The sequence below is a fragment of the Lepidochelys kempii genome, chromosome 5 (assembly GCF_965140285.1).
Source record: "Lepidochelys kempii isolate rLepKem1 chromosome 5, rLepKem1.hap1, whole genome shotgun sequence".
NCBI lineage: Eukaryota > Metazoa > Chordata > Testudines > Cheloniidae > Lepidochelys > Lepidochelys kempii.
The window spans coordinates 56,763,002-56,775,558 of NC_136384.1; the positions used below are offsets into that span (position 1 = coordinate 56,763,002).

Here is a 12,557-nt window from a genome sequence, read left to right on the forward strand (position 1 = left end):
AAGCAATGGCTAGAAATGGTAATCAGAACAAAGATAGAAAGACAATCAAGCTGTTTCTTGATTTACCAAAGTCAGTTCTCCAGGTATATCAGTTTGATCAGTCAGAAAGACAAACTGACTGATTTTTAAAATCCTATAACCCTGATATTGACCAAAATGGACCATGAATTTGGTACGGCCCTAAGAATAAGGTTACCTTATTCTTTCATTGCTAATCATATACAACACACACCCAGCAAATGGGCCTGTCCAGTATTGCTGGACCTATCTGTCAATCATCTGAAAGGGCATTTTTCATAGGAATGTTTCAAGTTTTGAATCTATGAAGTCAAATATTCTTTAGGCCATTCAGATAGTGGTTGCCACTATCACCTATTAAAAATTAGGGTATAAGCGAAGTTTACAGCACTGTTAGCTATGAAGTACTATACTCCTATGGTAACTGGCAGGATCTAAGAGGTTTGTCAGGATATTTAAGAGGGCGTGTGCGTGCAGTGGGGGATGCAGGTGAGAAGTAGTGGTATATAAACCTTATTATGGTAACAGAAAATGAGCTAAAATATTTTTGAATGCTTTCAAAACTATTTGATGGAGAGAGAAGAATGGATAATTATCTAAAATCCTTAATTTTCAGTATTCTTTGATGCTTTGTTTTCCCATACCACAGATTTAGAACATTTAAATTAAGCATTTTGTAACAGTCTTTCCATTTGTTTACTATATTCCAAGTTTTACACAAATAATTCAAAGAAACCCAAAACCATTACCCATATTTTCTATGTATGGCTAATATTACTTTCTCATACTAAACACTGAGATATCTTTCTGCAGTGCACTTTTTTTTTTTAAAGTAAAATTTAAAAAAAATGTTACCCCACATTAATTCCCAATCCTGCATTTCTGATTACAGTATACACAAAGCAACTGAAAAAAAAAAAAAAAAGCTGTCCTTCTAATTTGTTCTCAAAATACTCCACTTAGGAACTGTTATTCAAACTGAACAAAACTTGTCAAATTAATACTTTACTCCTCCTTACTATACGTTTTAAAACTTATGTACAGAAAATATATTTCTGAGACTAAAAGATGTTCAATATTTCTACATCAGCGGGGTAACCTCACATTAGACTAACAAACAAAGATCACACAGAGCAGGAAAGATAAGATTCTGGGTCAATCTCTTTCAATAAAATTCAAAGGTTCTTTATTAAAGTTAAATACCTTTGTAGAGGCACCAAAAAATAGCCCTTCCAGCTGAATTTTCAAAAAAAAAAATTTAATTGTCATTCAAAAAGAGAACTTGAACTTATTAGGTACATATATGTCCCTGTCCCACTGCCCTGTAACATACATTCAGCAAACTTAAAGATTCAATATTTATTTTTATAGACTCCATATATATTATATATTTAATATATAATATATATTTATATATACTTACAGATACATACACACTCAGCAGGATTATAGTTATTCTTTTTAAACAGTTTGATCAGTGTTGATAATCTATTCCAAATATTTTGTGAATTCAATGGAATTTATCTATTACCTGGAAAAATGAAATTTAAAAGACCCAAATGGAATCTGTGGATCAACAGTAGCACCAATACTGTACTTGCAAGGGTTTATATGGCCATTCGTTATTTTAAAATGACCGCAGGGATTGAAACAATATATATATTTTATAATATTCTTCTTACACATGAGCATTCCTGCATTTCTTCAGCAGCAATACTTGCAGAGTCCATGCATTTGTTCCTACCCTAAATTCAAATATTACATAGCTTTCTTCACTGTAATATACAGTATTTCTTTTGTCCTGTTGGATTTTTTTTGCTTTTCAAACAGAAAAGTGATCAATATCGTTCCAACAGAAATTATTTTCTCTCCTCATTGTATGGCTCAGTTTCAAGATTGTTTAACTAGGCAGCCACCATGAGTGTTACCTGTACCTCAATACCACGAAGAGTCATCAGTCAACGACTGAAGCAGTATACAAAGTTTTGAGGGTGGCTTAGTGTTAATGGAAAGCAAGGTACCCACAGGCGCTACTCTTTTAACTAGCCCTCCAATATCAGCCACTCAAAAAAGTTAGTCACAGTTCCAATATCATAATTCAGCAGTTAGTTACCTACCATTCGGTAACAAAAGTTAAACCCACTTGTGATTTTAAACATAATATTCACCCTGAGAATACAGAGGAAGCATTTAAGAATAAAACTTGATATGTGTTTTTAATTCACGTGTGCATTCTTCCATTTTTTTCTTCAGCCCCTCTGGGGTACATGGGTTTGAACTGAGAAGTTAATTTCATACATTTCCTTTGTGAGCTGATTATTCATGCCACAGTCAGATACTGGTGATAGAAAAGCCCAAAAAGGCTTGTGGAGAAGAGGCAAGCAGCAATCCACCAAGTGAGAAAAGACAGGAGTCCTCGGAATAGGAGAGGAGTGAAAATGTTCTTTAGGCTGCCCAATGCCATTGTTATTTGTACTACAGTTACCTTCATCTTTCCATCAGCAGATGGAGAGTCAGAGTAAACTGAACTGGGAAGTGGTCTGTTCTCCACTGGAAAGTCAGAGCTAGATTCTGGATAGATGCCCCAGGAATAATTACCTGTTAAAAGTAAGATAATAAATGAAGCAACTAGATTCTAACTCCTTTTACTTTAGTCAAATCTATAAATGTAGCAACAGTATCCTCGACATATTAGAAATAGAAAATTATTTCTAAATAACTTTCTAAATATGAAATTGCAACATGCCTGATATCAACTCCCTAATTTCACTACAGCAGATCTAGTTAAGACAGTGAAAGACATATCCTTCATGATGTCTGGTTTTGCTCTAGTCTTTTATTAATACTAGAACAAAACCCATGCCTCATTTACAAATAGTGTTCAAGAAGTCCATGCAGTTTTAAGGATGTTTTAAGACTTAATGAAATCTTCTACAATGAATGTAACAGATTTCCATAAAATGATATATAAAGCATAATTGTTTATAAAATGTAAAAAGCTAACAAAAAATCCATGTTTCAATATACATAAAACATCTCAATTTGTTATACTAAATAGTTGCCTGTTGGAATATCAATCACAAATAGGAATTAACATCTGGTTAACAGGTGTCTTAAAATCAGAAAGAAGACAGAGTTGTCTTAAAGCTACTGTTTTAAATGACCAGAAAACATCTCTGTATATTATTGGTTACACATGCTTTCTTTTAATGGACAGATATAAAATGATAAAAGCCTTTCATAATAGGACTAGAAATTTTTTTGTAAACATATGCACTGTTTTCATTTATCAAATTTTGCTTACCTAATGTTTTCAAAAGCAGAGTTGTATGAAGCAGCATTACCAGAGGTGCCACATACTGCAATGCAATTACACAAAGGTAATAAAATACTCGGGCCACCTGAAACCAACAAAATCCTTATGAGTGACTTAGTGTGCAAAAATTCTCAACATAGCTGACATGTTATGAATGATCATAGCAAACATTTAAATACAATGGTCAGTAAAACAGAGCAGCTTAAAGAAATGTGATCTTTATGAGAGAAGCTTCATTCTAAAGATTTTTCCCACCAGATTTTTAGTGTCTAAAGTACTGTCTTCAAAAAGACTTTTCATGAAGAATTTCAGACTTAATAAAAATTTCATAATATTTAAAGAGCACATTACTAGTTATTTCCTTGCAAAAGGCAAAGGTAAAAAAACCCATTCATCTCACTTTTTCTAAAAAAAAAATTGCTATAATTCAATTATCTGCATTTCTATACACTAGAAGTTTGTTAAAAAGTAGTCTCAAAACTAATGTACTTTGGATAAAAATTTTCAAAAGTGCTGGAGTGACTTAGAAGCCTATGTCTCATTTTCAAAAGTGACTTAGGCAAATGCTTAAGTCCCACTGTCTTTCAATAAGACTTTGGCTCCTAAGGGTCTAAGTCAGGGTGGGCACACTTTATGGCCCGAGGGCCACATCTGGGTATGGAAATTGTATGGCGGGCCATGAACACATGGTGGAGGAGGGGAACTCTTTGGGGTGTAGCATGGATGGGCTCTATAAAGGATGTTACCAAGGGGGGGGGGAGGGAGGAGGCACTCATGGGGTGTGGCGCGGAGCGGGGGGGCTCTACATGGGTGGTACTGGGGACTCCTAGTGGCTCTGCTGGCAGTGACACCAAGGTGGCCATACCAGGCACCGCCACAGGCAGAAGTACCCTAGCTGGGATGGGTGTGGTCCCTGAGTGGTTTCGAGGCTCTCAAGGGTGGGGCCACAGGAGACTGGGAGGGGATTGGGTGTGCTGCTGCATAGAGGTGGGGTGAAGATGTGCCTGCACAGTGTGGCTCTGTGTGCCGGAGGATGGTGCTCATCAAGGGAATTTTGAATCAGCGGCTGGAGAGCACCGGGCAGGCGGAGCAGGGCAAGCCCCCGACCCTGCTCCCTTGGAAGGGGCTCGAGAGCCAGATAAAAACGTCTGATGGGCCATAGTTTGCCCACCCCAGTCTAAGTCCCTTTTGGGAAATGGGATTTAGGTGCTTTTGTTTAACAATGTGAGATATTAGTAAATGAAAATGGTCAGAAAAATGAGAAATATGAATAGAAGCTCCGTGGTTAATTTAACTGGTTAACAGAATTCACGTAAAGAATCTTCACTTCAGATTATGTTTTATTGGACTCCACTTTTAAATTTTATTTCTTCACAGGGAGTGGGTCCTCCTCTCTTAATCACTACTGTTACATTACATATAACTGTTGACCTATTTTAGGGGAAAAATAAGAGGACGAAGTCAAAAAAACAAAATCAGCAATGAAAAAGTCAACTATACGTCTTAAGTGAGAACAAAATATTGGCCTTGCCTAGAGGATGAAAAGGCATGGAATTCTTTAAAATAGCACTGAAAAGAGGGAAGGGTTTTGAGATGAAAAAATGTCAAAAAGACAGTATGGGGAAGAGAGTTCCAAAACACTGGATACCGAAGAGGAAGTATGATGACCACGAAACCAAAGCATAATAAGATGACTGCTCCCCCTTTGATAGAATATGATCAAACAGAAAAGTAGCAACCTATAAAGGAAAAGGATTTGAAGGATCATTTCCTGGTCACAGCAACAGAAGACCAAAAAGAGAGGAGGTGATACACAAATAGTCAGATAAAACAAAAACTGATTTTGTTCAGTGGCTTTGAACTGACTGAAAAGGAGGATTTTGGAAGACTGAAATAGAGGGCATTGTATGGAATAGGCTTTTGCAATATGAAAATTACAAAAAACTTATAGTTAACTGAGATATTTAGAAGATGTTGCATTTTCCAGATAACACGAGAAACATGGGTGCAGAAAGATGCTGATTAAAGAGAACATCAAGGTTCCTAACAGCAACAACTGGACTCATTCTGGTATTGACTGTGAGAAGAGCCCTGTGAATAAATCCACCTTAATCCTGAAGCCCCACATTAGTCACCATGTTTCTGACTAAAAAATATGGGCTAGAAATCCCCTTCGAAGCTCCTTAATATTTCACTGGTGACACAGATACTACACTAATGGTCATTGTGATAAGTACTATTACTGAAAAACCTAAAATAGACAAGTGCATTTTTGTGCTATATGACACTTTCCATATCACATCTCCCATGAAACTGACTAACATGTTACACTCCGTACTTCTCTGCAAAATGAGCCTGTTAGGGAAAAAGGTTTCCCCTCCCCTCTAGGGTTAGGAGGGTAGCCTTCCCTGGACTTCTGTATTAGCCAAACAAAACACAGAGTTTTGGCTCTTTGATAAAGTGAGGCACTTTAATGCTAGCAAGTACGACAGCTGAAGGGCTCACCAATTCCTTTACAGAGGAAAATGGTGAAGCCCCGAACAAAGAACAGAGATGGGCTTTTATAGCCTGGTTCAACATACAGTGTGATATCTCTTCCAGTTCAAGCCGGTTAACCCAGTCTGTTTGAAGTTCTGGGGTAGGTATAAACATGGAGGCTTATCTGTATAAGGAATTCTTTCCCCAAAGTGGGGAGTACAGGTTACACACAGTTCACATTCCTTCTACCCATAGAGGAAGACAGATAAGCATAGAAAAAAAGACAGAGGCCTAGCTTTACATGATTATAGGGTTGTTTTCTGGTTCTTTTCTTTATCATATCCCTCCCAAATAGTTACACAGTGGCCTTACACATTTCTATCCACTTATTTGGCCACAGTAATTTGACTGCTAAAAAGAAATAATTATTCAGTTGTATCATAGTAACAAGATGGACAAGTACTTGTACATGCAGGCGAGTACATTTTTTGAGACACTTACAAAATTGCCATATCGTTCAGCTCTTTAAAATGGAAGAGATTTTTTTTTTTTAAATTTATACTATTTTGTATATAATTCCTTTCACAGTTCAAGGATCTCCACACATTTAGCACAGTATACAGTCATACAACCTTACCTTTGCCTCTGTGGAAGTGGGACTATAACAGCACCCTTGCTTCTCCTAACAAATCCACCCATTTCCTCTGTGCCCACCATAAGTCCAAATCACTACTTATTAATACACTCCACAGACCTTTGCAGAAGTCTGTGTTGCACCATTCATCTTGGAAATACAGTAGCTGATTGCCAGAGATTATGCCGGACAAAGAGGTTGAGATAGGTATAGTACTGTGATTGCCTGTAGGGACTCCTTAGGATATGGAGCAAAGGAAGCACAGTTTAGTTTGTGTGGCTGTGGTGTGTGGAAAATATCAGTTCAACTCTGCATATTCTGAATTTGAGGGTTTTTCCCCTTGCAATGGGAGTCTTCTTGTAAAAGAACATACTCAGGAAACCTCTCAGTTTATGATTTTTGGATGTGAATTCTGAGCCTGTGGAAAGGTACAAGGCCTGGGCAATGTGTTGTGCCCAACAAGCTATGTTAAAATTCGTGTGCGAATCACTTCATACATTTACCATTTTTCTTCCATTCTACTTACCATTTTCTGCAGATCAACTGTACTTATTCTGCCAGCCTCCTTTTTCATCTGATCCACACATTTCTGTGCTAAATTAAGGTAGGCTTGCAGGTGTTGGCGCATCATGGCCAACCGTAAAGCGCACAATAGGATAATTATCCACAGTCGTACCGTATCAAATGTTGCTTCTGACATTCTGTGGATCAAAACAGTATAGTAATAGTCTCCAAAAGTCATCTTATACTTAATGCTATATATCTGTTTACATTATATTATCTGTACAAAAAACTTGACATGTCTTGAAGGAAATATTTAATACAATTATTTATAGCGCTCATGTGCAAGCAATATACAATTTTCCTTTCTCCCTTAGTTCCTTACACTTCCTACTCATGCCATAGCATTAGGCCTATATAAATACCCAAGTGGTTGCAACAGGAAAAACTGGGAAGTTCTGTCAATATTGACGATTTCAAGCAATCTAGAATAATAAATAAGAACTATGCATTCCAAATGCTTTAAGATTTGGAATCCTCATTATACAGCTGTAAAATATCAACTGAAGTATAGCCTAATTACATCTTTGGCCCTCTAGCCAGGTTAAATGCCACGTCACCGCAATAATTTATTTCTAAATTAAAAAAAAAACACTAAAGATTTAAGTACAAAAACTCAAATTGTAATTAAATTATTGAGTTCACTCCCAATGCAACTTTCTTTGGCATACAAAGTGGTCACAGCTATTAGACAGCTTTTATTTCTAGAAACGAAAACGTAAAAATTCAAACTTATTTTTACCGAGTTAGTTGTTTTTATTATTTATTATTATTATTATTTTTGAAACCCCATAGCGTACATGCAGCCTACACTGCGGAAGGGGTTTTTCTGTCAGTGTAGGAACACCTCCTCCCCAAAGGAAGTTAGCTACTCTACTGACCACACTGCAAGACAACACCCCAGCTACAGAGAGTTATTTGATTAGCAGCACAGCAATTCTGTTAGAGTGATTGGATTAGTGTTTGATGAATTATGCTAACTCAGCTGCTGCATCACCACTACATGACTAGCTCTCAGGTGTCAGCAGCACTTGACCTTCAACCCATACCCTGTAATAGGCCAGCTTGTTCAAGCTTAAAGCACCACTTATCACTCAAGCTAGACACTTGTGTGTGCACAGAGTTTGGACAACACTAGTTATAGCTTGACAAATACAAGCCCAGCCTATGCCATACCAGCTTCCTAGGGCTATGTTGGAATCTCTGCAGAGCCTAAGCCAAGGATTCCTTCCATGGCCAGAACCAGGGATTTTAAGGCCCCTTTACGCCACTTCAGCCCTTTTACATGGCATAAATGGAACAGAGTGGGGGTGAGAGTCTGATCCTAAGACTTCAGAACAAATGTTAAAAAGGAACCTTACAAAGGCACGCTCTCTTTGCCCAGAGGTGGGTTCATAATGTAGTCCTTGGTGATTGGTTTTACCCACAATAAGACCATAAGTAAAGGTGCCAAGAAGTTTATATGCAGCAATGTTCTGAAAGGAAAGAGAAAAGGAAAAACATATTTAATACATACAATCATTACACTGGTAATCCAGGTTTTCCTACCTCTAAATTGTTGAAAATAATGAGGCTTGGCAGAATTTGTTTTTTTAATATATTTTTGACTGATAATATACTTGTTTAATTTTAAGCATTCTTAACAATTTTTATAGATTTAAATTTTCACAGTGGCAGGAAATTATTTAATGCCAGTAGACGTTGAGAGTCAAAAAGTTAAAGCTTGACAACTGTAAAATACGAAGTTGTCAACATCACATGTAAAAATATACAAAGTAAATATCCTTAAATAAAACAAACTCAGGAAGCACTTTTCTGACTTTGCCTATCTGTAAATTTCAAACAATCATTGATGGAAACATCTTTTTTTCAGTCTGTATGTATGCTGAAATAAATGTTTACTGACATACACCAATAAAAATCAAATCCTTCCAAGCCTAAAAATAATATGGGAGTTTCTCAATAACTATGAGAAAGTAGTGGAAATAGGGATTTTTTTTCTTTTTCTTCAGCATGCTTATGGGATTTTAACAACAAAAGAATTAGCCAGTGCAATTTCATGATAATTATTAGATACTGTGGTGAAAGGTGCACAACTTTGAATAAACTCCTATTTCAGTGTATTCTAATGAACCATAAGGAAACACATGTTACACAGCAACATGGTAAGTGACAACTGTTGTAAATATCTACATTGGTATAATGTATGTTTAATCGAGGAACTCAGTATCTCAAACTGATAATTATTGAAAATATTCAATTCCATTAGTGGAAAGTGAAATAAGGAATGTATCTGAATATTTTTGTACTATTGAAAAGATAAGCTTTTGTTATCCACACAAAATCAGGGAAACATTTATCATTTCTGGCAAGTCAAATTTCCCAATTTTGTATAGATTTTCTTAATTGGGAACCTTAACTAACTCAAAGTGAAATTTGGTACTTGCATCCAATTATAGACGCTCGGAGAGAAAACGTTAAAAGAAATATAGTAGATCATTTCTAGAATAGTTACTTTTAAAGGTATTGGATTCACAGCAAATTAAACTGTATGGTTAAAATAAAAACCAAGTTGTGGGAGTGCAAAACAAGAATGAACTTTTTTTTTGTTTTTTTAAATGAAGCTGTGTTCTGTGAAGATAAAGCCCATTCTCAGTTCCTCTCATAAAGTTAATATCAGTACAACCTCAAAAGGGCTTGATTGTGCACCCACTGAAGTACAATGGAAATATTTCCATCGACTTCAGTGGGTATAGGATTAAATGTTGGTGCCAGTGCACCAATGCAATATTAGCTGAGCCAGACTGCCCATACTCCCATATCTAAAGGAAGTGCTACAATACTATAGGGGAGACAACCAGGTGAATAAAAACTTATCCTAAAAATATCAGATGTCACTCAATAAAAACTGCTAATAAGACTCTTAAAACCATCTGTATTTGTACTTTCAGAAGCATCTCATCATGCAGTCTGAGTAAATCACTGGTTCAGAAATAAAAAAGCAGTGCTAGCTATGCAGTGTTGCTAGGGAACACTACAGCATCAAGGAGCAGCTCAAAGCAGTTCAGTAGCTTGTGAAAGGCTTTTACCTGCTCTTCTGCTTATTTAAGTCACATCATTAGGTTAGTGGACTAGAATGTGTAAAGGGGTGGCAAGATTCCATTTTTGTCCATTGGAGTAGTGTGAGAAAGGCTGAAAGCACTCAAAGCAACTCGTGGAAAAGGGGTGGATGGGTAACTACAGAAAATACACACACACACACACACACACACACAAATGGTGCTGCTGAAAGAAAATTAAAAGGACTATCAAAATTAAACATTAAAAATAGCCACACAACAAGATTTTTTATTCTATACGTCACCAAGAACAAGTATAATTAAATATTAGGATATTACAGTCCAGGATTGTCAGTGGGGATTAGGTACTCAGAAAACCTGAAGGGACTTTTAAAGTGTATTAAATAAAATATTTCTGAATTTGGGCCTCTATCTAGGTAAGAAGCTAGATTTGAAAATGTGGCTTTAATCTGGTGTCAACTCCCTCTCCCCAATTAAATACCTGTGAATATATAAATAGCGTCACAAGTAATAGCCACTTACCTATTCAACCTTATTGAAAATGACACTTGGATTTTATTCTTTTATCATTTTAAAAGATGCTACTCCATGCCTGCTGCAGTTTGAACTTGCTCTTCCTACATGGTTTCCTAATTACAATGTATTTAAGGTGCAACAAATATAAAATGAAATTGCAGTTTCAGTCAGAGGTTTAAAAGAGACTGAAAATTAGGGGTTAGTTTTTTCTGCTTGATTTTGTTTTGCTTTCTTTATTGCCCTCCTGAAAACACTTCTCTCCACACTATTCTCTTTCTGTACCCTGCCCCTAATCTTACAAGCATTCAGGGAATGGAGCACATCTGAAACTGGCAGCTGTGCCTTTTTTCATCACTATTTCCTAATCTGCCAAAAATGTGACCAAAGTGGAGAAGGAGAGCCAATCAGTGTGAAGCTCCTATACAAGAAGGGGAGAAAAGAACGTTCCTTTATTGGCTCTCCAGTCATCTAGTGACGGACAGTACAGGTTGAGTAGGAAGGTATGGGTGGTGCAAAGGAAGCTGGCAGGCCTATTGGAAGACTAGAGAAAGCAGTTTGGAAATGGGGGGAGGAAGTCCTAGCGAATCACTAGTTTCTCATTGGAAATGAATTGTATTACTTCTTTGTACATAAAAAAAGATATTCAAAAGACTTAACAGCATGTATCTATGTATATATATTTTCTCTTACTGTGTTATTTTTCCTGTTGCTAAATTCAGAGCATCCAGATGCATTTGAGCCAGTCGTAAGCCAGGGAATGTCAAAAAAGCACCAATAAGTGAACAAAGAACAGCCAGGAACAATTTGAAGGTTAGTTTAGACACAGGACCCCTAAAAAAAGGGAAATTATTTTTTTTAAAATTTTAAAGGTTTTTTCCTCAACACTTCATCCCATCCCCCCAACAATTAACTATTTTTTAAAAAAACAACAGCAAAAAGGCATTCATTCAAGATTTTGAAGAAAGCAGTTTAACTCCATCTTGCTAGGATGCCAAGACTGGCTGAGCCTAGAATTACTAGCAATAGATTCAGCAACTTAGAATAAAAACCTAATAAGCCCATGCAGACTGTACATTTAAAAAAAAGGCCAGAAAAAGCTTCTATGCAGAAAAATACAAACAATCTTCCAAGAAATATATTTTGTAAATTTGGTACTATGCAGAAAATAACCTGTAAAAAAGAGACATCATTAACTGTAAAACACACAAAAAATAATCCTGCATATTGAAGTCTATGTGAAGGTCAAGGAATAAAAACAGTTAGCAGAAATAGTTAACAAACAAACAACGTTGAGAGAGAGAGAGAGAGAGAGAGAGAGAGAGAGAGAGAGAGACCGACTGACCTGTAAGATCAAACTGATCAACAGAGAAAAGCTAAAGTACATTAGCCACTGTTTTAAGTTATGCTATTTTGCTTGCATTCAACCTTTACTCACTAAGTAGCACTCAAATATATTAAACTACTGTTACTCTAGTTACCTATCACCATTAGATAAATGGATAATTTTAATTCACTTATCTCCCAAGAGGACCACTTTTTTTATTATTGAACCATGCAATATTTTTATAAATGTATAATGGACTTAAACAAAATCTAGAATCAAGTATTTGAACTTTTTGCACCCCCGTCTTCAGGATTATGCGAGAATCAAAGACCTAAATGATGCAATACAAATAGAGATTACTATTAATAGGGGGCAACAAATTATAATAGAGTCTAGGGGACCCATACAAGAGAATTTCAGTAGATGCATTCATAATCCATCTCATTCAACTCCCAAGAGATGTCATGACCATGCAATCGCTGCCTGTAAATTGCCAAGACACTGCAGTGCAGTTCAAAAGGGAATGAGGACAGACAGGCACTAACTGGAAAATTAATTAAAAAGTTAGCAAACCACAATCAGAATAATTTACAAGGAGGATAGACCACAGGTTAGGAAATGCAAAACGTT

At 36.4% G+C, this 12,557-nt stretch overlaps 1 protein-coding gene across 7 annotated transcripts in view; it reads right to left on the reverse strand.

The window, feature by feature from the left end:
• Nucleotides 1-2,274: 2,274 nt before the first annotated feature.
• Nucleotides 2,275-12,557, reverse strand: part of TMEM161B (transmembrane protein 161B) — a 71,088-nt gene continuing 60,805 nt past the window's right edge. For 6 of the 7 annotated variants that reach the window (XM_073344430.2, XM_073344432.2, XM_073344436.2 and 3 more), the window contains 5 exons: nt 11,294-11,434; nt 8,369-8,482; nt 6,973-7,147; nt 3,323-3,419; nt 2,275-2,616 (listed from right to left, as the gene is read on the reverse strand). In XM_073344430.2, coding sequence (XP_073200531.1) covers nt 2,339-2,616; nt 3,323-3,419; nt 6,973-7,147; nt 8,369-8,482; nt 11,294-11,434 — 805 coding nt within the window. In that variant the 3' untranslated portion in view covers nt 2,275-2,338. The remainder of the gene's footprint in view (nt 2,617-3,322; nt 3,420-6,972; nt 7,148-8,368; nt 8,483-11,293; nt 11,435-12,557) is intronic. The other variant, XM_073344433.2, reaches the window with a different exon arrangement.